The 26,537-nt window shown below is 40.5% G+C and overlaps 1 protein-coding gene across 1 annotated transcript in view; it reads left to right on the top strand.

The window, feature by feature from the left end:
- RHBDL3 (rhomboid like 3) overlaps window positions 1–26,537 on the top strand; it is a 179,408-nt gene that overhangs the window by 77,805 nt on the left and 75,066 nt on the right. The window contains exon 4 of the mRNA XM_058173517.1: window positions 8,773–8,931. Coding sequence (XP_058029500.1) covers window positions 8,773–8,931 — 159 coding nt within the window. The remainder of the gene's footprint in view (window positions 1–8,772; window positions 8,932–26,537) is intronic.

Genomic DNA, 26,537 nt, shown 5'->3' with positions numbered 1-26,537 from the left:
ACATTTCTTAAGAACATAAGAAAAGCGTGTAACTTTAATGACGTGCTTATTTTCCTGAGATGGTTATTTCCAAGTATTAAAAAAAAATCCTTAATAACACAAAAGTGAAATAATATAAACAATTAAATCACTTTAAAGAATTCAGGGTAAACTGAAGACAGCATTAACAAGCTACTCAAAATCCTGATTGCTCTCTCTTCAGTTGACAGTAATAAGCCACAGCAAGGCCCACTGGAATATAACCTACAGTCTCACATTTGTCGGGATACGCAAAGTTGCTGTAGGTCTTCTTAGGTCTTCTAAGGCTAGTTCACACAAGTGCACACATATTTAAAATAACTTGAAACCATTGCCTTGAATTGGATCTTCTTCTTCCATGTCTAGATTAAACTTGAAACTTAAAACTGCAAGAATGAAGCCACGTTCTTGGTTTTGTCGTTGGCGAAAAATAAGTCATGATTGGTACATATTTCTGGTAGTAACCAATATACCAGCCAGGTTCTCTCCACATTCACGTTGCATGTTGTTATCTGCTAAGAGCCTCCACTTGAGCATATTGGTTTTACACTTAGACACTCTAACTTGTAACTTATTCAGGGTCGTTCAAGTTATATAAGGGAGGTCAGATCCTTCAGCCATATCCTCCTGTAAGGTTATTCCTTGCTTGATGATCTTCTTCCTCCATGTTTTAATTCAATTTTGTTCTCATGTACCCTCAAGAATTTTTGTTCTCACCATAAAACTGTTCCCAGATCTGAGTCAGGGACATGTCTGTTCAGAGGGTGTGGAGGGTCATTCTCTTGCTTAGGTCTCTCAGCATCTGCTGCTACTTCCCTCCTGATCTTCGGTGGGGCATTGCCAGGATCTACTTTCTCAGTCGGTGTAGGTTTGAGACAACCTGTCACTAGGTTAGAATTGCTTCCTTCTGAATTGGTGTGGGAAGATGTGAAAGTTGTGATTCTGCTTTGGCTCACATAAGCTGTCATTTGACGTTGTGGCTATTGATTGCTGAATGGCTGTCCAAATCTTTCTTGAATACTTTCACTGATAGCTTTGAAGTAGCAGGCTGACCCACTGTTTAGTGGCTCTTACAGTGCGCCTTCTTTCAGGTTTAAATCTCTTGCTGTAAAGCTTCCGCCCACTGGTTCTCATCTTACCTTCAGCTCTATGGAGAATAATTCCACACCGTCTCCTCCGTGACATCCCTCAAGTATTGGGAGACTGCTATCATGCCTCCCCGTAGCCTTCTCTTCTTTAGTCTGAATATCTATCAAGATCCTTTAATTGGTCTTCATAGGATTTGGCCTATGACCCCCTTACCATCTGCTTCAGCTCCTGAAGCTGCAGAGTCAGGTTTTTTTTAACCCCATTGGGAGTCAAAGTTAAAATTATCCTGGAATCAGTAGAGTTCCAAATTAGCACTTAACTCAGTTAATTCTAGTTGAGTCCGAGCATGCGTCTCCCCATCCAGCCCCTGACAGTCTCCACTCCTGGGTTAAGACTTCTCCCACTTCCCTTATTGAGTCCAGAAGGGAGATAGCTGGGTTTCTTTATTATATTGAAGATACCTCATTTCAAACCATTTCCCATCAACTCCATGTACATGTTGGAAAAGATGGTGGAGGGGACTGAGCCTTGGGGCAGCCCGTAATGGAATGCCTAAATACCTGGCTCCTTCCATTGATTAAATCTGTTCACAGGAACAGCAATAGAACCACTGGAAAGAGCCCCAAAGGTGGTTTTTTTTCCAAAAGGCAACTGGAGAAGATGCTTCTGAAGTTCTGAAAAGATTTAGTGCCATCCCTCCAGGTCACATGACCTCACCATTGATGTTAAGAGGCCAGAGTTAGTGTAACTTGCAACTGCTGATTGATGCTTTGGTTTAAAAGAAGGAAATGAGGTTTTAACATTGCTACAAAGCCTGTCTTTCTCGTGGGCTGCAAACGAGGTGAAAGCAAATCTTTCTCTCTCTCTCTCTCTCTCTTTAAAATCATTCATTTATTTATTTTATTGTTTTTTTTATAAGTATAGGTAGTCCTCGCCATATGACCACAACTGAGTCCCCCATTTCTGTTGTTAAAAGAGACATTTGCCCCATTTTAGCACCTTTCTTGCCTCTGTTGTTAAGTGAATCACTGCAGCTGTTAAGTTAGTAACACAGTTGTGAAGTGAATCTGGCTTTCCCATTGACTTTCGTTGCCAGAAAATCACAAAAGGGGAATCACATGACCCCTGGGGGACTGTTCTGTCTCCTTCCCCACTTCAGATTAACGAGCTGGCCTTCAGCCAGTGGATTCATGGCTCCTATCAGTCCTGGCAGAGAAATCGCAGCTGCCTGCCAAAGTTCAAACAAATGACTCACATAGCAAGACTTTCAGCTCTTTTTGAAACGGTTCAGCTAAACTTTTGCTTCCCGTGGAATGAGAGCAGTCCCAAAGCTCCTTATATATCTTGTGGAGTGGGGGTCCTGCCCCACCCTTCCCTTTGATGACGCCGCCTCTCTAATCTTCTGAAGCGCGGGTCAATCCAAGCTTGATTTTTATTATTGTCAGCTGAGTCTGAAGGCGTAGCCTGAGGAAGGGAGGAATCAGGGGATGACGGTCCTCTGACTGGTCTGGTTCTGGCTCCTGGAGCCTGGCCAAAGGAATCGGTCCTTCCCTCTCACTCTCGGAGTCACTTTCGGGCATGGGGCCAGGTTGGGGGGCTGGAGCCACAACAGGGACACTGCAGCCATCATCAGTTTATCCCAGTTGCCAAGCATCTAAATTTTGATTGCATGACCATGGGGGATGCTGCACAGTTGTAAGTGTGAAAAACGGTTATAAGTCACTTTTCTCAATTCTGCTGTAACTTTGAATGATCGCTAAACAAACTCAAGGCAGCAGACGTACCGAGATGGGAGGTAAAAAGGTTGGCACGATATGTTTGTTTCATGATTAGATGCAAGTGGGAAAATCTTCCTTAGTTGGTCATTGATCATGAGGCAATCAGGAAATGCTAGGTCTTTGGGTTGAGAAGTTCAAAAGTCTACCCAGAGGAGAGCTACGGGCAGCTCATATCCATCCTGGGACCGAGAAACCTACGTGGATGTATTTATGAAATCACCTGGGCCTGAGCTTGCCTCCGAGGTGTCTTTACATTTTGCAGGCCCCACCGGCGAGATTTGTTTTGCAGTAGAACATCTTTCACTTGCGTTGCAGAACTGATTTATCCACTGTCTCCGGTTAAGGATTTTTCTCCTTTCTATATCTCAGGGGTTCTGATAAGGCAGCACAAGGCCAGATACACTGAAAACACGAGCGTAGGAGGGTCTATAAAATCAAATGGTCTGGAATTGAAAACCAGAGATTATAAAAAATAAGAATGATAAAAGGTAACCTTTCAGAGGACACCTTTAAAACATCTGCTGCCTCTTCGCCGTCTTGGCTTGTCCCCCACCTCCAGTTACGGTGAGGCCGAATGGTTTTAAAAAAGCAGCAAGCTAATTCTGAGCTCCTCTGAGGCACTTGGGGGATACCAATAAAGGAGACTAGTTGTAGCTCAAGGTTGAACTGTGGGGTCCTTGGTTTCTGCGCTTTCTTGCAGACATTTCATTAGGTAACATCACCAATGCTAGTCAGCACTACAGGTAATCCTTGAGTTATGACAGCGACCATTCAAAGTTACAATATCAACACACACACGCCCAAGTACTTACGACACTGTCCCGACGTTACATATGTTGTAGCACCATGGCTCAGTTGTTCACCCTTATGAATGATCGCAGAGGCACTGCCTATTCTACCCCCTTGCCGGATCTCCACAGGCACTGGGCCTATGGAGACTCATTTACCTTGCAAAGGTCTAGCGAGCTGTGTCCTCTCCAGCCTCTCTGCTGCTGTTTCTTTGCCTGGTTACAATAACAATAACAGTAACAGAGTTGGAAGGGACCTTGAAGGTCATCTAATCCAACCCCCTGCTCATGCAGCCTGAAGGGACAAGTGATTCAGAGGTGGGTTTCAGCAGGTTCTGACCAGTTCTGGAGAACCGGTAGTGGAAATTTTGAGCAGTTTGGAAAACCAGTAGTAAAAATTTTGACTGGCCTCACCCCCATCTATTCTCTGCCTCCCAAGTCCCAGCTGATAGGGAGGAAATGGAGATTTTACAGTAACCTTCCTGTTACACCCACCAAGCCATGCCCACCAAGCCACACCCACAGAACCGGTAGTAAAAAAATTTGAAACCCACCACTGAAGTGATTGCGTCCCGGCAGGCTCCGATCATCTTTTCAAAAAGCTTTTGGCGTGAAGAACAGAGGCCGGGGGGGGGTCGTGCCCACAGCTCCCGGCCTCTGTTCTTCGTGCTTAAAGCCAGCTGAACCCTGCAGGGGCAAGTGACCAAGGACCCCTCACTTAGGTGGGACAGATGGCCTAAGAAACTCTCCAAGTTCTGGAAACCACCTGCACACGGAATGGGACAACTCGCCTCAGCCAACTCATCACAACCAATTTGCCACAGCCAATTCACCATGGCTAACTCGCCACAGAACAGTTTGCTGTGGGACAATTCAACAATTCAATTTAACCATTTAAAATAATTTGTTAAAGTTATTTTAATTTTTGTCATTCACATTTCATTTTGTCCTTCCTTTGGCCTCCTTTCTTTAATGATTCTATTGCACTCTTTCTTCGATACTAGTGTTACTCTTGTTCCGCGGCGAGTTGTCCTGCAGTGAGTTGGCCACGGCGAGTTGACTGTGGTGAATTAGCCATGGCGAGTTGGTCATGGCGACAGGTATTACAAGGGGTTAGGGTCTTCCTTCGTTGCTTGGATGTTCAGAATTCTCTGACACGATGGCTTTGGAAGTTGGGATACCCTTGCATCTAGGCCTCCTTCTTTCTGGAAAGTGGCCCACCCCTGTCTCTGCTCTCTTCCTTAAGATGTCGATCAAGTCAGGCCACAAATTCCATTCCTGACTGATTTGGGGTACCCTGTTTGAAGCAGCAGAAATGAAATCCATACGCTCCTCCAGCCGAGCCATCTGCCTCAGCTAACTTGTGTTACTGTAGGTTTCTTTTCTACTTCAAGATTGAAAAGAAGGAGAGAGGAAAAAAATCACTGCCCAATTTAGCTGCTTGCAAGCTGCTCCTTTTGCCTCCTGCCCCCACTTCCCTGCCTCTTTGCCAAGCCAATCAATCCCAGCCAAAGGTGGGAGCTTTGTTTGCAGTCAGCGAGAGCCAGCTTCTTCAAAAAGGGTTTTGTTGCTTTTACCAAGCTGCCTTTTCCACAGACAAAATGTTTCCATGGAAAAATGCCCTCCTGGGCTGAACTTTTCTCATGAATCTCCACCTCTTTTCTTCCGCCTTTCAACTCAAGTGACAAGCTTGATATCATTATTATTGGCAACCAGAAGCCGGCAGGCCAAGTTGAGAAGATCAAAGACCAGCCTGCAGACAGCCGAGGCCCAGTCAAGATGAAGTTGCATTGGATTTACTGTAAATTGCTTCGAGCTTCTGTGGGGATTTCAGTTTATAAAGGCAAATACCTTTTGTCTGATGCCAGTCTTAGCTTTCTCCTTTTGTGATCCCAAAACCATTGATTGTAAAACAGCATATTTTATCTCTCCATTAATCACTCTTCTGTGTTGCAGAAATAAAACTGCAGTACTTACAAGGGTAATACTGTATTATCCGTCTTTGGCACCCAGTGAATCTTAAAGCAATCTTTGTAAGATAGAAACTTGTTCTGTTGGAAGGATTTTTAACTACAAAAGGGCAACACATTAAAATTATTTTCATATGAAGTCACCATTTTACCTATTCTTACCTACTTCTATTCTTTTCTCAGGGTCACTAGCACTTAAAATTGCTGGAATTATAATAGATAATATGTTAACATTTGTAATTTCAGTTGGGTATAAGGCTGAGTTTCTCAAGCTTTTTAAAAAAATATTCCTTAGAGCAGTTCATTTCCAAGAAAACATTCATTTCCTTGGAATATCTTACAAGGACAAAATTTCTCTTCCATTTCCAAAAGATGACAAATAACTGCCGGATAAATTAAGTGCTGGAGAAAGAATCTGTTGCTTTTCCATGTGTTTCAAAAGAAGTTCTATTAGCTTTTAAAAATGATTTTTCCCCACAAACTTTGATTATGATGTGGCCATGAATGTAATCATGCCTCAGGGCTGAGATCCTTTTAAACCTCTTCCAAATGGCTGCAAAATAATGTAGTCTTGTGGTCAGAAGAGTTGAAGTCATGAGACAAACCAGCCTGGCGAATTGGACCATATCCTCTATCTTTTCAGGTGTCAATCCGGAGAAGAGGCTGGGCTTAAGGAAAGATGCACTCTGTGGTTATTTATTGCTGCAAATGTTGTACAGATAGTCCTTGATTTACAACCATAATGGAGCCGCCCGTTATGGTCGTTACGTCATAACAGTCGTAAAGCGGGTCACCACATGATTGTTCTGCTTTTACTTTTTTTGTGGGGGTTGTTAAGCAAACATGGCAGACCTTAAGCGAACCCTCTGTTTTCTATGGGGTCTTTGTTGTCAAAAAACTGGAAATAAGCTTTGGTTTTTGGCAGAAGTGTCATAAATCATGATCACATGGCCATGGGATGCTACAAAGGGCTGTAAATGCAGTTTGGTTGCTGAGTAGTAGAAATACGATTTTGTGACTGGGGGAGAAGGTTGGCAGTTGAAATTTTAGAACCAAGTTGTAAGTTCCTTGGGGGGGGGGTGTTCCAGAGGTGGGTTTCAGGAAGTTCTGACCAGTTCTGGAGAACCAGTAGTGGAAAATTTGAGTAGTTCAGAGAACCGGTAGTAAAAATTCTGACTGGCCCTGCCCCCATCTATTCTCTGCCTCCCAAGTCCCAGCTGATCAGGAGGAAATGGGAATTTTACAGTAACCTTCCCCTGGATTGGAGAAGGAATGGAGATTTTACAGTATCCTTCCCCTGCCATGCCCACCATGCCACGCCCACCAAGCTACACCCACAGAACCGGTAGTAAAAAAAATTGAAATCCACCACTGGGTTGTTCATACCCATCCTTTATGGGTGTGTTTGCTTATTTTTGTTATTAAAATGTTGCATTTTTAATCAATTTGAATATTTAGAAATTCAGGCAACAACCACCTCCCTTCCCATAAAAGACTTCTTTTATTACTCCATTAATTTAGGCTGCAATATTGGCTCCCAGAAAGATATGCATTCATTTCCCCAGTTACTTTACCACTTTCACTATTTTTCCAACCTTCCCAATTCTACATTCTATGGGGACCTTGGTGCTTGCTGAGCTTGGTTGTTTTCTTGTAGATATTTCATTACCCAAACTAGGTAACATAATCAATGACTAGTGACTACCACTGATGGTGTTTGTTTGTTTGTTTACATTTATACCCCGCCCTTCTCCGAAGACTCAGGGCGGCTTACAGTGTATAATACCCAGTGGTGGGTTTCAGCCAGTTTGCATCACTTCGGGAGAACCGGTTGTTAACTTTCTGAGCAGTTTGATGAACTGGTTGTTGGAAGAAATCATTAGGGCAGAGAACCGGTTGTTAAATTATCTGAATCCCACCACTGGTGCTACCTAGTTTGAGTAATGAAATATCTGCAAGAAAACAACCAAGCTCAGAAAGCATCAAGGACCCCTCATTTCAGCCCTGAGCTACAAATATTCTCCTTTATTGCTACATTCTGAGTTTGTATTCAAACCAGAGATTTACATACAATCAGGCTGTTTGATTTGATTTGATATAATATATTATGCGAATGCAGCCATTGTGACATGTGAAACATATGTTATGACTTAACATGCTCAACTAACTGAGGTTTGTTTAACTATGAATAAATAATTCATGGGTTAAGTACTGACCCATGGTTTCTGAGCCATAGTTTGTTTAGCAAGCCGGAGTAAACATCCAGGAAGAAAGGGGATTCGAATTTTGGAGTTTGGGTAGTATCAGTTTTAGCATTAAATAGATTTGTTAAGTATTGGAAGATATTTGTTTCCTGACAAAGACTGACAGCACACATATGGGCCTAAAGTAGAAGCAGAGAGGGGACACTTATACAGGCAGTTCTCAACCACAATTGAGGCCAAAATTTATGTTGTCAAGTGAAAGATTTGTTAAGTGAATTTGTCCCCTTTTACAACTTTTCTGGCCACATTTGTTAAGTGAATCACTGCAGCTGTTAAATTCGTCACATGGTTGTTAAATGAATCTGGGTTCTCCACTGACTTGGCTTGTCAGAAGGCGGCAAAACGACTCCTGAACACGGCAACCATCATCAATATGAGTCACTTGTCAAACATCTGAATGTGAATCACATGATCACTGGGATGCTGCAATGGTCATAAGTGTGAAAAATGGCCCTAGGTCATTATTTTCAGTGCTGTTGTAACTTTGACTCAGAGCCGCAGTGGCGCAGTGATTAGAGTGCAGTACTGCAGGCTACTTCTACTGCCTGCCGGCTGCCTGCAATTTGGCAGTTCAAATCTCACCAGGCTCAAGGTTGACTCAGCCTTCCATCCTTCCGAGGTTGGTAAAATGAGGACCCAGATTGTTTGGGGGCCATAGGCTGACTCTGTAAACTGCTTAGAGAGGGCTGTAAAGCACTGTGAAGCGGTACGTAAGTCTAAGTGCTATTGTTATTGCGATTGAACTGTCACTAAATGAACTGTTGTAAGTCGAGGACTACCTGTAATTGCCTATTCCTGCAATTCACTTTGATGTGTCTGCTGCATTAGTGCATCCTTCTCTTTCTTTATCTGTTTCTGTATCCAGCTGGATCCTGAAAACACAGGTTATATCAGCACAGAGAAATTTCGGAACCTCCTCCAAAGACATAGTTCTGAACTGGATCCACATAAACTGGAAGTGCTTTTGGCCTTAGCAGACAACAATTCGGATGGGAAGATTTGTTATCAAGACTTTGTCAACTTGGTAAGTGATTTTTCTAAGAGAAAATGTGTGTGTGTGTGTGTGTGTGTGTGTGTGTGTGTGTGTGTGTAAAAGCATCCATGTCTGCAACTACCTGGGAATGTAAAGAAAAGACACAGGAGCCTAATGAGAAGGGAATACTGCTGGTCCTCGATTTATGACCGCAATAGGGACTGGACAATTTATTATTAAGTGTTGCGGCTGTTATGTGAGGCATCAAGTGATCGCACCTGATTTTATCCTTTTTCCAGTGGTGGGATTCAGCCAGTTCGCACCACTTCGGGAGAACCGGTTGTTAACTTACTGAGCAGTTTGGCAAAGTGGTTGTTGGAAGAAATCAATAGGGCAGAGAAAGTAGGTAGGTAGGTGGGTAGGGAGGAAAGAAGGGAGGGAGAAGAAAGGATAGGAGGAGGAGAAGAAGGAGAAGATAGAGGATTAGAAAGGATGGTAGTGAGAAGTGGGAAAGAGGAGGGGAAGTAGGAAAGCGAGGAGAAGGTGGTGGGGGAAGTTTAAGAAGGATGAGAAGGGAAGAAAGGATTAAAGGGGGGAGTGGCAGTCGAGCAGCCCTGACTGAGTATAATTTGAGTATGGGACTGATTGTTGGATAAGTGATTGTATTGTACACTGGTCAAATTGTGGGAATTATTATGGAAAAATAAAAAAATTTGCAAAAAAATAAAAAATAGGGCAGAGAACCGGTTGTTAAATTACTTGAATCCTACCGCTGCCTTTTTCCCATGATTGTCAAGTGAATCACTGTGATTGTTAAGCAAGACACCAGGCAACCACAAACGCTGACCTTTCCTGCCGGCTTCCCCATTGACCCTGCTGGTTGGAAGCCACCTGGAAAGGTTCAAATGGTGATCACGTGACCCCAAGATGCTGTAACAAACATAAATTCATGATGGTTGCCAAGCATCCAAGTCCTGATCATGTTGCTTCTCCATAGGAATGCGATAGCAGTTGTAAGCGTGAGGATTGGTTGTAAGTCACATTTTTCAGCACTGTTGTAATTTTGAACCCTCGCTACATTCATGGTCGTAAGTTGAGGACTTCCTGTAATCTTTAAAAGGAAAAGCGAAGCACTGGTAAGCTAATCGACATATCAGTCAATAAGCAAGTCTTGCCTTCCCTGTAGAGATTGCCTGAAGTGCTATAGGTCGGATCTCCTGCTTAAGCAGGGGGCTGGACTAGAAGACCTCCAAAGTTCCTTCCAGCTCTATTCTGATTCTGATTGGAAGGGATGACCAGCCAGATCCTGTGGTTCAGTGGTGGGTTTCAAAATTTTTTACTACCGGTTCTGTGGGTATGGCTTGGTGGGTGTGGCTTGGTGGGTGTGGCAGGGGAAGGATACTGTATAATCTCCATTCCCTCACCATTCCAGGGGAAGGTTACTGTAAAATCTCCATTTCTTCCCAATCAGCTGGGACTCAGGAGGCAGAGAATAGATGGGGGCAGGGCTAGTCAGAATTTTTACTACCGGTTCTCCGAACTACTCAAAATTTCCGCTACCGGTTCTCCAGAACTGGTCAGAACCTGCTGAAACCCACCTCTGCTGTGGTTATTGTAGGCTTGACTAAGTGCCAGCAGGTTCTGGGTTGGAATTCTTAAAGCTGGTTTTAGATTATTAGCCAGTAACATGACAAGATAGAAACAGCTTAAATTGCTGTTGTGAATTGCCTTCTCATGTAATATTATACATATATTCCTATCCAGGAATTCATGTATACATAATTTGTTTATTTGAGCATTTATTTCTTCGGTGTATTTCTTCTGTGTATTGAGGAGAAATTCATTTCCCACTGTGCAGGTTTAGAAAAACAATTTTTTATGTTCCTTTTTGGCCCGGATGTTTGCATTTCTACTTTCCAGAAGCACAAATGACCTTAGTTAGAGTTTGGGGATTTCCAGTCATTTTGAAAACTGAATTATTTTAAGCCCATCTGTGCTCAGTCCCATTTTTTGTCGCTTTTCCAAAACTGAATTATTCAAAAACACAAGTTCAGTTTTGGAAAAAGACCCAGACGAACCACAAACACACTCATTTTTTTTCCTGTTCTGAACTGGAGAAAAACCAAGGGAAGGGAAAGGAGAAAATTTTGAGAGGAAGCAGAGAAAAACAAAATTACACTAAAAACAGAAAAACCAGTTGTGGTCCCCTACTTTATAATGAAATGAAAGATGAGCTCCCAGTGTGGGAAAGTTGGAGATTGATGGGGTTAAGACAGCTGAATTGCTTTAGAAAGTGCTGATCAGTCGGGTGGGAGGGGAGGGTGTCTTTTAATTGGATGGCAAGGGAAGAAGAGGAGAAGACTAAAAAATGCATTCAGGAGGGCCAAAAGGCAGAGCAGAAGCAAACTATCTTGCTATGAATGCTTGGAGATCCATTTCAAACCCATTCTTTTGATGTGATGTGGAATTCGGCCTAACTCCCCAGTAAATATTTCGGCAAATGAATGTTTGTGTTCTACCTAAAAAAGTATTGCTTTGATTTACAAAACTTTTTAAAAACAATGCTTAAAGGTGCACACTATCTTCTCCAAAAGGAACTGAGTTTTGTTGAGGATGCTCTAGATCAGGGCTGTCAAACTCACATCGTCACGTCGTCATCACGTGATGTATTGGGACTTTCCCCCCTTTCGCTAAACTGAGGGTGGGCGTGGCCAGCACATGATGCATCCGGCCCACAGGCCGTGAGTTTGACACCCCTGCTCTACATGGAGTTCTTTGGTATTCTTCCTATTTACTTCCTATGACTAGCTCACTGGCTTCTGAACATAAATGTACTTGGTGAATTTATGAAGATCCTGCTACTCTCATGGTGAAGAAGTGGTGCTTTGACAATCTGTTTCCTATCTTTCTCGAACTCTGTCTACACACAAGCAAATCACAGTATCACAAACACATCAGTCTCCTTCCTTCTTGGATGGATGGATAGCTTCCATTAGTATCCATCTTTAGTACATCACGTTCTGTCCTCAACACAGATGTATAAATCCTGAAACATTTTAAAAGCAGTGAAAAAGACTACCATATTTCCTGATGAAAAGATGATATGCCGCCATTTGTTTGTTTATTAGATTTTTATCTTGCCTTTATTACTTTATCAGTAACTCAAGGTGGCAAACATACCTAATGTTTCTTTTTCCTCATATTTGCCCCACAACAACAGCCCTGTGAGGTGGGTTGGGGTGAGAGAGAGAGTGACTGACCCAAGCTGGCTTTCATGGCTACGGTGGGACTAGAACTCACTGTCTCCCAGTTTTCACCCGGGTGCCTTCACCCCTAGACTAAACTGGTTCTCTTGTTTCCCTTCTTTCTTTGGTTGTTTTTCACATTTTATTTTCTCTGTTACAAAACACTTTTTCTTTCTTTCAGTCGTTAGTTCTGTTCAGGTAACTTTAACAGCTTTCTGGAATCCTAAGTGATTTTCTCATATTGATGCTTAGCAAATATTTCTCTTTTTTATGAAGTTTCTTAGAATCTTCTCTGTTCTAAAGTTTCCAGTTAGTCAAACGATCTCCAGGCGGTTGCTGTTAGCAACACCACATTGCACTGCAAACCCAAGTGTGTCGAGCACATCCATGTGTAATCTCATAGCCTTCTAAGTGGTTTCCCACATATAGTGAACAGCATCTGCAATAAAACATGGCTTTAGTGTTTACTGAAATGAATTTGGAGCACAGCTAAAACCAAATACAGTCTTAATCTGCTGCCTTTCAGAAGTTTTGAATTCTCCATAAATTCTGGTATCCCCCTTGACTATCAGGATCTTTGTCTTGAAATATGGATAAGCTAAAGTGACCAGATTTCAGCGATGGCAAAGCGGGACACCATTGACGGGGGGGGGGGAGGCGGGGGGCTGTGCATGCGTGCTGAGTCTTGCCATCTGCCTGAAGGAGGAGGAGTGGCTGCTGCTTCTCCGCTTTTCCAGGCAGGCTCGGCTCTCCTCTCGGCTCTTCTCTTCCTCTCGGGTGAAGTCAAGCGGCGTCTCTCCTTCCTCTCGCGCCCCCTTCTCTGCCACTCCCCCTTCTCCGCCTCCTCCTCTTGCGTTGCCGCCTCCCATTTTTGGAATTGCTGCGGGACGCGGGACAAATTATTAAAAAGCGGGACTGTCACTATAGGATAAGCATAGGTTCTTCGTCTCTAAACTCATATCCAGAAGCTGCTTGCTTTTCATAATTATCTCTCTCTCCATGTCCGCATGGATGATTTGAAGTGCAGGTTCAAACTTTTTAAGAAGGTGACCTCACACCCCTGAGTAATTTTCTGACTTGCTGGCTAAATCATTGACTTAAAAATGGAACAATTTGCTAAGGGACAACCTTTCACTGATTTCAGATTCCCATAAAATTGAAATTCCATTCTGTATCTCTTGGTTCTACCAGAGATGTTGCTCTTATCAATGCCTTCTGTCCATGCTTAGGGTTAAATAGATAGCAGCCAAGTAAATTGCCTTTATTGATCTTCTTTTAAATTCTTTAAGTGCAATTTGGGCCTTCCTTTGTTCTTCTGTTTTACTTTTTTATCCTCTGAATAAACTTTATATAATTGTACAATTGACTGTAAAGATTTTAAAAGATAACCTTCCCTAAACATTCCCCTAAACTATCTCTGCAAGTTGACATGACTGCTAACATGACTCCCTTGGGTTCTTTGCATTTTCCAAAGGTTTTGTTAAATTCAGTCTTAGGTTTTAGGCTAGGAAATCTAACATAAGCATTCATTTAAAATTTTAATTTTAATAAAACTGTTAATTGTATTTTATTTCTAGAGATGGACTGTGCATCAAATCTCTCCAACTAACTATACATTATGGGCATAGATTAGTTTGTGAATCTGAGCTGGTAATTCCTTTTTCTGATTTTCTGTGGGTTTGGAAAGGAAGCAGAGTTGTATCTGGTTACCTCCTGAATCAGAGATTATCAGGAAATACCAGGTGGCCTACATTGGGAAAGCAAGCCATACTGGCAGAAAACATCAATAAACTCTTTCCATACACAACGTCAAAGACTAAAAAAAATAAGCTTTTGAATCAGCTCTTTACTGAGATCAACACACACCTTTGTAGAGAAGGTTTAATTTGTCATTTAAAATTATCTTTCCATTCATATATAATGGTACTACTCCAAAAAAGTGATGTTATTAGTCATCAAACCTCAAAAATAGATTTTTCCCAAAAGGTTTCCACAATTTTGGCCACTACTATATGTTTTTATACTGCATCTCTAATGATCCATCTGTTAAACTACTGAAGTTCGTAGATGACATAACAGTGATCGTTATGAATCCACATACAATGACAGTGATGAATCCACATACAGATGGGAAGTTGAACAATTAGCCTCGTGGTGCGACCAGAACGATCTGGAACTGAACACACTCCAAACCATAGAAATGGTGGTAGACTTTAGGAGAAACCCTCCTATACTACTACCTCTTACAATGACAGCACACTATCAACAGTAGAGACCTTCAAATTTCTAGGTTCTACCAAATCACAAGATCTAAAATGGACAGCTAACATCAAAAACGTCATCAAAAAAGCACAACAAAGGGGACTTCCGGTATGGCTCCGCTTCGTGGAGAGCAGCTATGATTTAGCTGCTAACTCCCTAGTCAGTAAGAGCTGTCAGGACATCGTAAATCTGGGTCCGACAGCTTGGAATTCTCTCCTTCGGGCAAAGAAGGAAAGATGAGCATTCAGGTTTGAAGTTGAGACACCCTAATAAGCTTCAAAGGCTTACAGGGAGATCTCTTTCCATAGCCTGATAAGCTCCTGGCTGGGCGAGGCTTCTGCCTTTATGGCGGACAAACGAAGCGTCCAATTTCCACGGCTGGAGTTGATTTATGATGGACTGTAACGTGGATGGAGCAGAAACTGGAGTTTTAACATTTGTTTGTAAGAAGACTGCAAGCCCCTGAGGATATATTTGCTGCAAAGATAGGAGAGAAGAAAGCAAATGGCGGTTTTGTGGAATGTGTATATTGAAAACGAAAATTAAAGAAATGCTTACTAACAGCTAGTGTCGAAATAGAAGATATATAGGAATGATTAAATGGAAGAAACAAGAATCTTATGATTTATATTTTTTCTTCTTCTTTGGGATTATAGTGATTTAGAAGAAAAGTTTTTTGAATTTTTCTTTTTGAATTTTTTTTTCTTCTTCTTGGTCCATTATCAAGCTATATATATATATATATATATTTTAAAAAGGCTTTTAAGCAAATAGTGCCAAAAGTCATTAAAAACTTTAAAATTTCTTCAGCTCAGATTCAAAAATTAAAAGAAGAAATTAAAAAGGAATTAAGAAATTTTTTACAGGAGTTTTTGGAGAGTCATTTTTTAGAAATAGATCAAAAATTTGATGAAATAGAGAAAGAGATGTTGGATTTTAAGGAAGTGGTGGAAGAGCAGAAGAGGGAAATGAAAATGGTAAAGGATGCAATTGCGCAAATATTGAGCTCTTGTATTCAGATGGAGGATGATTTTGCAGAAATTAATAAAGCTAATTTAGAGTTGCAAAGGAAAATAGAAGAAACTCAAAAAAATCAAAACAATTGGAACTTAGATAATAAGATGGAAGATATACAGGCAAAGGTAGATAGGGCAGATGAAGAAAGAGTAATATTACAATATAGATTAATGGAATATGCTATAAGGGTGAGGGGTTGAAACAAAATAGGAAGGAAAATTTAAAGGAGATTTTACGCAAGCCTTTGCTCAGATAAAGGGTGTGGAGCCAGAAGATTTTGAGACTAATATTGAAAGAATTTATCGTGTTAATTCTTGGTGGGCAAGACAAAATAGAGTACCGAGGGATGTGGTTATTTATTTTACAACTAAAAAGGTTAGGTACGAAATTTTGCAAGCCTTTTATAAAAATAAATTCCAAATATTGGGACAAGATATAAAAATGATGAAGAAAATTCCACCTAAAATGTTAAGAAAGAGAAGAGAATTTGCTTTTTTAGTGGATGAGTTTAAGAAACATCAGATATATTTTAGATGGGAAGTCCCAATGGGTTTGTCAGTGAATTTTAGAGGCAGAAAGTATTTTCTTAATTCAGTTATGAAAGCGAGACATTTTTATATTAATGTTTTAAAGAGTGGGAATCCTTTGTTGTTAGATGCTAAGTTAATTGGTTTGGAAATGATGGAAAATAGAATGTGAGAGGGGAGGAATGTTTAAAATGTGAATATGATGATTATGGTTAATTTTTGGAATTGATTTGTTTAGGATATAAATTATAGGATTTTTGTTATTTGCTATTCGTATGGTATAAATCTATGGGATGATATTATTCAATTGTGAAGGATGGAAAGTGAAATTTATGAATTTAGATAATGTGGATGTAATGATTTTAACTGCTTACTGTTATATTGTGGATGAATAATATATTTGAGAAATTTTATTTGAAATGATATTTGATTGATGGAGTAGTATTGGAAGATTGGATATTAAATCTTATGACAATTGAAGAAATATATAAGTGATGAAAATTTGAATTTGAGAAGCTGGATTGTAAATTAAGAAATGGACTTATGAAATTTGAAGGAATATTCAAGCGGCTGAAAAAAAATTGAACTTTAGAAGATGGATTAATTTTTAAAATGGTCTGTAAGAAGAACGGACATTAAATGTTATGGCAATTGAAGAAATATATAAGTGATAAAAATTTGAGTTCGAGAAGATGGACAGTAATTTGAGAAATGGACTTATGAAATTTGAAGGAATATACAAGTGGGAAAAAAAATTGAATTTGAGAAGATGGATTAATTTTAAGATTGGACTGTAAGAAGAAGTAATATGTGAAGTTGGTATTGCTTCTCTTCTTTTCCTTTTTTTTTATTATTCTTTCCTATCTTTTTATTTTTATTGTGAGGGGATCTAAAGTTTTAAATTTTTAAAGGTGGGAGGTTATGTATATTTTGTATACGTTAGCTTGTGATTGTTGGTCATAATACCCGGTATTTGCTCTGGGAAGTCTGAGGGGGGGGAAGGGGAGGAGGGGGAAGGGAAATGATACATGGATTGATTATTAATGTACAGTAATTTTGAAGATATGAAATTAAAATTTAAATGATATTGGGGATGCTCGACTGCCATTTCAGGAAGAAAAGGAGAGGAGTAGAAGGAGGGAAGAAAGTAGGTAGGAAAGAGTAGAGAAGGAGGAGGGGAATAAGAAGGTTAGATAGGGTGGAAGAAGGGAGGAGGGGAATAAGAAGGTTAGATAGGGTGGAAGAAGGGAGGAGTGGAGAAGGAGGAGAGGAAGTAGTAAAGTGAAGGAGATGAGGATGGATGGGAAAGTAGTAGAGGGTAGAGAGGGAGGTTGTGAAGAAAGCAAGTGGCAATCGGGCAGGCCTGAATCAGTAATAAATAAAAATTAATGATTAATGATGGATAATAATTTGTACATAAATACGATGTTTGAAAATGGAAATAAAAATTATTTATTAAAAAAAAAAAGCACAACAAAGAACGTTCTTTCTGCGCCAACTCAGAAAGCTCAAACTGCCCAAGGAGCTACTGATCCAGTTCTACAGAGGAATTATTGAGTCTGTCATTTGCACCTCTGTAACTGTCTGGTTTGGTTATGCAACCCAACAAGACAGACACAGACTTCAGAGGATAATTAGAACTGTAGAAAAAACAATTGCTACCAATCCTGCCTTCCATTGAGGACATGTCCTGTATACTACACTCAAAACAACGCACACCAGAACAACTAGACACAAGAACAGTTTTTCCCCGAACGCCATCACTCTGCTAAACAAATCATTCCCTCAACGTTGTCAAACTATTTACTAAGTCTGCACTACTATTAATCTTCTCATCTTTCCCATCACCCATCTCCTTCCACTTATGACTGTATGACTGTAACTTTGTTGCTTGTATCTTTATGATTTGTATTTATATTGATTGTTTCCTGATTGCTTATTTGTACCCTATGACTATCATTAAGTGTTGTACATGATTCTTGATGAACGTATCTTTTCTTTTATGTACACTGAGAGCATATGCACCAAGACAAATTCCTTGTGTGTCCAATCACACTTGGCCAATAAAAAATTCTATTCTATTCTATTCTATTCTATTCTATTCTATTCTATTCTATTTCTATTCTATTCTATTCTATTCTAACACTTATTTCTCTACTGTTTCTTCTCCCAATCTCATTTTAGGGGGTCCCTGGACAGATTCAGTATGCCATGTCAAAATGGGTAGTAGATGGGAGCTGAAAAGGGTCATTCCAAGCAGTGCTCTATTTTTGGATCTGTCAAAACTCTTTTGAAAATATTGTCACTTGGGCTTGTTTTCTTGTCAACAATGCACAAACAGTTTTCCACTATAGTATCTTGGTCCAAGTTTTGTTTCAACTTCTCAATCTGATTTCTACCTTGGAGAGATTCAGGAAAGAGGCTAACCCAGGTTAGCTTAGAAACTTGGTCAGGTTTAGCTTGCTGTGAGAGCTCTTTTCAAATGTCTTGCCTAAAATTAATCAATCATCTAATTAATTGACTTTTGCAGTTACGTTCTCTATCCTATGGCTGTAAATAAAGCCAGGATTTAAATTAGTGAGGTTGTAAATTAAAATAAAATAGGGATGTCATTCAGAAGTGGCTGACAGGGCTATTTTCTTCTGAGTCAGATCTAGTAAACTGGTTGGAATTGATTAATATGGCAAGATATCCCTCTAACTGGTATGTTTGAGTGATTATTTATTTATCTAATTTAAAAAGCCATCTGATGAACAAATGACATGGGTGTACGTATCTAGTTTTTAATTGTTTACATTTTTAAAAAATATAAATTTTCAGGGTGAGCGATTACTATTACAGTTGACAATGACTTGCATGTTTGGCTTTTTAATTTTTATTGAAAACTTTTCAGAAATATAAAAGATATACGTTTAAGAAAAAGGGAGTATAGAAAGAAATGCAAATAGAAAAAAGAAAAGATACAAAAGGAAGCAACTTCCAAACTCACAATTGCAATCTTATCCTCATTTCCTTCCTCTATCCTCTTCCTATATTCAACCCTTTTCAATCAGCAAATCCAGAAATCACAAAACATTTTTCCCCCATTTTTCAGCAAAAAGTCCATAAAAGCTTTCCAGTCTCTGCCAAAAATACGTTGTCTTATACCTGATCTAAAAAAGAATTTTAATTTTTAAAAAAAATTTAAAATGGAAATACAAATGACAAATCAAGAGAGTGACCTGAATAATTTAAAATAAATTGATTTACAAAAGAGAGTTGTAAGAGAGAGAGAAACAAGAATCGAAGAAAATTCAAGTCCTTCAACAATATTTGAAAGAATTTTAAAGTTAAGACTGTTAAAAATAAAAGGAAGGAATATAAAGTTGGCTTATTTGATCAAGGTTAAAATAAGTAATGGCAACAGTTTATAGACTTCGGACAACAGTTTATGGACTTTTTGCTAATACCATGATACAAAAGATGAAGCTTTATGGATTTGTTTATAGATAACTGATGGGATTTGGGATGAAGAGATAAATGTCTGTAACTTTAGAGACAGTACCGTAAACTTACTAAATCTTTTATGCTTGTGATGAAGGTTGGAAGTCATTTCCTTATTTATTTCTTCTCTCTTTATTATGTTCTTATATTCTCATATTTTCTTTCTTTCTTTTTCCTTGAACTTTTTATTCTATTCACTTTTCCTTTTTTAAGTTTAGTTTATATGAGTTTTCACTATTATAATAAATATTCTTAATACAAACTATATCTAAAACAGATTTTTGTAGATTTTAGTGAAACACCCTTTCTAAACATTTTTCTTAGCCTATCAGTTGTAAATCCACTTTCAATACTATCTCCATATTGTTAGGAAAAAAAATGATTCTTCATTAGGCATTTCTTTCTTTCTACCTATAACCTCACTGCAATTACCATATAATGTACAAAATCAGTCTTCCATAAATCTCTTTTATTTGGCTATTCATAAGTCCCAGTAAAAAAAGTTCTGGTTTCATCTGAATTGTACTCTTAAAAAAATCTTTGTATCAATGGATTTTTTTTGTATCTAATTTTTCTTTCAGAAGTCACTATGTATGATAATATGACCCTTTATGTGTTCCACATTTCCAACATTGATTAGAGATTCTTTATACTTCTTAGACAATTTCCCTGGCATCATATACCAGCGGTACATAATTTTATAAAAGTTCTCTATCAAAATGTAACATAATGTGAACTTCAGTCCTTTTAACCACAGTCTCCCCCATTGGTCCATCTCTATTTTATAACCAACATTCTTAGCCCATTTTATCATCTTTAACTTGACCTTCAGTCTTAAATCTCAGCAACGTTTATACATTTTCACAATCACATGTTCATTATTTGTACACAATAAGATTTCAAATTCAATTTTATGTTTTTCAATTCCAGACCTTTTTTTTTCTATATCAAATGTCTCCCTTAACTGTGCCTATGAAAACCATTGACAGCTAAATATTTCTGCAGACAATTATTCTCCTGACTTCACTTTATTTCTTCACCAGATTTCTTTTTTGTCTTTGTGTGAAAAGTATGTCATTTATCAAACTGGTGTTTGAAATAAAAAACATAATTTCAATAATATACAGGGGTGAAATGCTACCGGTTTGCACCAGTTCGAGCGAATTGTAATAGTAATAAAAGCTACCGGTTCGTCCACACTGGTATTTCCAACGATCATCTGTGCCACGCGATTTATATTTGCTAGAAAGCAGAAAATCCTGCTTTCTAGCGAATCTAAATTGCGCGGCACAGCTGTTCCCCCCCCTTGCTGTTCTACTTACCTTTAAACGGCTCCTTTTTCCGTGCGAAGCACGTGTTTGGTGCACACTGCACATGTGCTTTGGCCGCATTGTGCATGCGTGCACAGGGTGTGTTTGCTGCACACTGCATGCGTGTGTGTGCAGCGTGCATTTGCCACGCACTGCGCATGTACGCATGCAGCACATATTTGGCGCCCAGTGCACATGCACGGACAGCAAACCGGTGGCAACCCGTGAGGATTTCACCACTGGTAATGCATTCATTTTTATCACAGACATTCACCCTAACAATGACAGTTATAACTTCTCCCATCTTAAAATATGCCCAACTTCCTTCCATACCTTAGCCCAGTTATTTGGAAATAATACAAAGTTTATATTAGTCATAACAATGCCCAATCCCAGATTAGAAGACCTTCAAGATCCCTTCCAATTCTCTTATTCTGAACATCTCTTTGTAACGAAAAGGTCATGTATCTCCTGCTAACATCTCTTTGTCATACTAGCAAGTGTCGATGAGTAACATTTCCTCCCCCAGAGGCCTTGCTGCTTTTAAAATATTATTTTCTCCCTCATCCAGTAAAAACTCAGCATTGTCTTTAATAGAGTGCTCTTTTTTGGAACCATGGGGGGGATGATACTAAATCAGGTGCCTCTAGTGGTACCAGCTTTGTGTTATGCTGACTCCCTCGTGCAGATATTTCATTTCTATGGAGCCTTTTGGCCTGAGGGATTTGTCGTGGAGAGCTAGTTGAGTCTACTTAGTATGGACTTTTTTATTGAGCATTTGGCATTCTGCAGAAATAAACAGTTTAGGATTTGGAGACTAAGGTTGAGCAGCTTTCCCTTGCTGAACCTGAAACCGTCCAGATGTTTTGGATTTCAACTTTCATAATTGCCAGCTGACAGGATTGAGAATTAGTCGAACTCAGCATCTGACTGAGGATTCCACTTCCTTCACGTTAATAAATAACTTTACAACCGAACTTTGACTTTGCCTGGATCTTTAAAGCCTCTGAATCTCTCTGCCAAATTGTAAAACAAAAAAAAAAAAAAATGCACAGCTAGTCATCCTAGTTATAAGCAAAGAACAGAAGCCCGTGGCGGAGATATAGCACAAAGCTGTTTAAGGAACTTTGCTATGAACATGAGCCATTGAGCCCAATTACAAGGAGAGACATTATTTACTATGCCCCTGAAGTGGGGAAGGGAGGTGTAACTTGTCGTTGGCAGCCGTGGCCCACTCAGGTCACTTTTCTCACGCAGCGTCTTGCAAATCCAACAAAGCCTGCACAGTAGGGAGGCAGACGCGTCTGCCCGATAGAGTCTCTGTTTCCAGGTCAAGCATTCTTCCTCCATTCTCTCCCTTTGCAAAACAAAGGGTGGGCTTGTTACTGGGGACAACAACTCCCAACGGCTGAAGCCAAAGCAGGCTCATCTTCGATGGTCCCGGGGAGGGGGGGGAAAGGGGTGAGACAGCTGCTGCTGAGCTGAGAGCCACCTGCTTGCCTGCTCCTCTGGTGGCCTAGGTGAGAAGCAGATGTGAAACAAAGCAGGACAAGGAGGGACAATGCCGCGGAGCAGGCTGCTCTTGTGTTGCTTTAATCCAAGATGTTGATTGACATCCCCAAGTAGAAAGATCAGAAGACTTGCTCCTCCCTTCCTCCCCTCTGAATGGAAGATGGGTAGCCTAGCTTTAATTGGATTGGAGATGGAAAAGTTTCATGGCCTGTTGAAATATTTCATTTTATTCTAGTTGAGAGCCGACGTCTGCATGGATTCCTAAGAAACATTCCCCCAGGCCCACCCCATTTTCTCTTTCCAGCTGTAATTTATAGGTGCTTCTTTGCACCCACTAGATGTGAACATCCAACACAGTTTTATCACAGTGGGCAGTTGCATTTATCCAGCCCACTTGCAAGAGGTATCTAGAAAGCCTTTTGATTCAGATTTTCTGAATGCAGGCGTTCCCTGTGTGTTTCTCTCTTTTTTCATCCTAGAAAGGGTTAGGTTGGGTGTCAAACTCGATTTCATTGTGGGTTGCAGCAGGGTTGTACTTGACCTCGGGGGGGAGGGTGTGTGGCCCTGGGGCATGGCCAGCTTGACATCACTTGTGTCCTCTGTGGTGGCCCAAGTACTCTGCCAGTGAAAATGGGCTCCCAAGCTCCATTTTTGGCTGCAATGGCCTTCTGCAACCCTCTGCCAATGAAAATGGAACTGAGGGCCATGCGTGGCCCTCCCAAGCTCCATTTTCACTGGCAGAGGCACAGTGGGCCAATCCTTTGCTGTTTCCAGGGTAGCGCTGTGGCAGGGGTGAAATGTAAAATTTGTTACTACCAGTTCTGTGGCATGGCTTGGTGGTGGTGGGGTAATGTGACTGGGTGGGCATGGCCAACTTTTTTTTTTACTTTTAAAAGCATTTTTTCTACAACCTCTTCAGCCGAGGTTTTTTTTCCAGAGGGAAAAAAGCTTTTAAAGGGTTATGACGATCCCAGTTGAGTTGCCTGATCGCCAGAACCTTTTAAAAGCATTTTAAAATGCTTTTAACGGCCGAAGAGGTTGTAAAAAATGCTTTTAAAAGGTTCTGACGATCAGGCAACTCAGCAGGGATCGCCAGAGGAGCCTTTTAAAAGCTTTTTTTTTTACAACCTCTTTGGCCGAAGAGGTTGTAGAAAAAAATGCTTTTAAAAGGTTCTGACGATCAGGCAACTCAGCAGGGATCGCCAGAGGAGCCTTTTAAAAGCTTTTTTTTTTACAACCTCTTTGGCCGAAGAGGTTGTAGAAAAAAATGCTTTGAAAAGGTTCTGACTATCCCAGCTGAGCCGTGTGATCATCAGAGGCTTTTTTTTTTAACTTTTAAAAGCATTTTTTCAGGCGAAGAAAAAATGCTTTTAAAAGTTAAAAAAAAACCTGTGATGATCACGCGGCTCAGCTGGGGCGGGGGGGGCAGGGATTTTTGCTACTGGTTCTCTGAACCATCCGCCGCCACCGCTACTGGATTGGGAGATCCGGTCTGAACCGGGAGCATTTCACTCCTGCCCTACGGGCCAGATCTAAGCACCCCACAGGCCAGCTGTGGCCCACGGGCCTTGAGTTTGAAGCAAGGCTGTGGCATACACTTGAAAGAAAACCAGGAAACCTGTATTTGTGGAATTTGTCTGGCAAAAACAAAGAGTGTTTATTCATAGATAATATGCAAATGTAACACTTGTAACCATCCTAGGTGGTTAGAGGACAGATAACAAAGAGTTAGTCATCCTGCATATCTCAGCTAGAAGTTAGGAATAGGAATGACCTGGAGCAAATGGAAAGTGTATTAGGTAACTTCTGGAGCACTCATTAGCTAAGGCGTAGGAATAGGGGTGGGTAGAGACCAATAGAACAAATTGTTAGATCATTACTAAATGTTTATTAGATAATATTTCTTATATACCCTGCCTTGTCCCGCCTTCTGCTTTAGTGAAATTGTATAAAGCTCTCTTAATTCTTTGTTCTGGGTCCTGGCATTTTGCTGGCTGGGACCCCTTTCGCTGAAGTGCTTCAATAAAAGGAAACCAAATCTGCACCTCTGGTCTGGTGTTCTTCATCGGCTCCAGCACCTGGTTCCGACTCGAATTAGGGACAACAATTACATCTGGTGATTACGCACATAAGGCATTTGAATATAGTGTATACTGATTAGAGCAGAGGTCTCCAACCTTGGCAACTTTAAGACTTGTGGACTTCAACTCCCAGAATTCCTCAGCCAGCTTTGCGAAGTCCACAAGTCTTAAAGTTGCCAAGGTTGGAGACCCCTGAATTTGAGTATGTGGACTTCCTCAGGGCAGACTTCTGATCTGGGAATGATAGAACGAGAGAAAAAAACATAAAATCTAAGCTTTGTTTCTAGGATAGACACAGTACAAAAGAAGTTTATAGGACAATATGCTTTGACGCAGACTGAGGAAAAAAAATCTCTATTGGAGAGAAAAGGTTATTTTGACACTTTGGAAATGTTGGGCTGACTCCTAGAAACCATCCTTTTATAATTTACCTGCCAAACTGGTCTTTGTTCCAAAACAAATATTTGGCTCTTAACATTTAAATTGATGCTGTGTTTCTATAGTCCACTCATTTGCCTAAATTAAACCAGATGAGTTATTTTTCTATATCTACTGGCTCCAAATTGATTCCTTGTCCACAGTAGGGAAAAAGAGCATTACTCAATCAAGATAAATAAGTGAACTTTATACAGCTGTAAAATAATACCGGTAGTCCTTGACTTATGACCACAATTTCTGTTGCTAAGCAAGTCAGTTGTTAAGTGAATTTTGCCCCATTTTATTTACTCTCTTGCCACAATGGTTAAGTGAATCACTGTAGCTGCTAAGTTAGTAACACGGTTGTTAAGCGAATCTGGCTTCCCCGTTGACTTTGCTTGTCAGAAGGTAGCAAAAGGTGATCACGTGACCCCGGAACACTGCAAATGTCATAAATATGAGTCAGTTTCTAAGGGTCTGAATTTTGATCAAGTGACCACTGCAGTGGTTGTAAGTTTGAAAAGTCATTTTATTCAGTGTCATGGTAACTTCGGACGCACACCAAACGAATTGTTGTAAGTTACCTGCAATCCCCAATGCAGGCGTTTTCCTTCACCAGTGAGTTTTCCTTCCCACTGTCTGGTCTAGGCCTGTCTTTCTGGCTTGTCCATTGCCTTCTAAAACTTCAGGTAATATATAGTTTGACCACAAATTTAGCCTGATGAGAACACAAAAAGTCCTTGCCTGCAGCAATTGTCCCAGGCCTCTTTTGAAATTCTCAAATCAACTAAGAAAGTTATGCCTTCAAAGGAAAGGATGGAGATGTCAGGGATGATGATTGCTTCCATATGATGAGAAATTAGATGATCATGGTCTCCTGGTGCAGTAGCTTGTTCTTACTTTCAGACAGCGGTGAAATCCGGCCGGATCTATCTGGCTCATGCGAACCGGTAGCACCGGCTGCGGGAGGCTCATTATGTCCCATTTTTTACCCTCTGCGCATGTGCAAAAGGCTCTGCACATGCACAGAAGAGGCGCATGCACGCTCACATTCCTGAACCAGTAGCGAAGGTAAGTGCATTTCATGCTGCTTTCAGATGATAGCTATCCAGACAATGCTACTTATATATCTGGGCAAGGACGCAATGGGAAAAGACTCATATACCTACAAACAAGGTGTTGGCATGTCAAGACAAGTGTTATCTCTTGGTGTCCTCCAGATCTTGGCTCTAGAATTCACAATCTGCTGTCTGGCAATTTTGGGAGCTTTTGTTCAGGACATCTGAAAGATGCAGGTTGGAGAAAAAAGTTTATTTGTCTTACATGCAATCTATAAAGTTTCTGTAAGCGCTTTTCTGTTCCCTACTGCCATAGATGATCTAATACTGTTTTTTATGTTACTGTGGGCCTAGTTTTTCTTGTTAGAGTACAAATCCCACTAGTTCACCAGTACAAAAAGTTATGAGGTATGGAAGTTTCATGCCGAAGCAAAAGAGATGACCTCGTTATAAGGTTGTTGTTGCTGTTGTTATTGTTAGTTGCAAAGTTGTGTCCGACCCATTGCGACCCCATGGACAATGTCCCTCCAGCCCTTCCTGTCCTCTACCATCCTCTGGAGTCCATTTTACCTCACACCAACTGCTTCAGTGACTCCATCCAGCCACCTCGTTCTCTGTCGTCCCTTTCTTCTTTTGCCCTCAATCTTTCCCAGCATTAGACTCTTCTCCAGTGAGTCCTTCCTTCTCATTAGGTGGTCAAAGTATTTCAGTTTCATTTTCAGGATCTGGCCTTCTAAAGAGCAGT

The sequence above is a fragment of the Ahaetulla prasina genome, chromosome 2 (assembly GCF_028640845.1).
Source record: "Ahaetulla prasina isolate Xishuangbanna chromosome 2, ASM2864084v1, whole genome shotgun sequence".
In the NCBI taxonomy this organism is placed as follows: Eukaryota; Metazoa; Chordata; class Lepidosauria; order Squamata; family Colubridae; genus Ahaetulla; species Ahaetulla prasina.
This window is presented reverse-complemented; position numbering and strand designations above follow the sequence as displayed.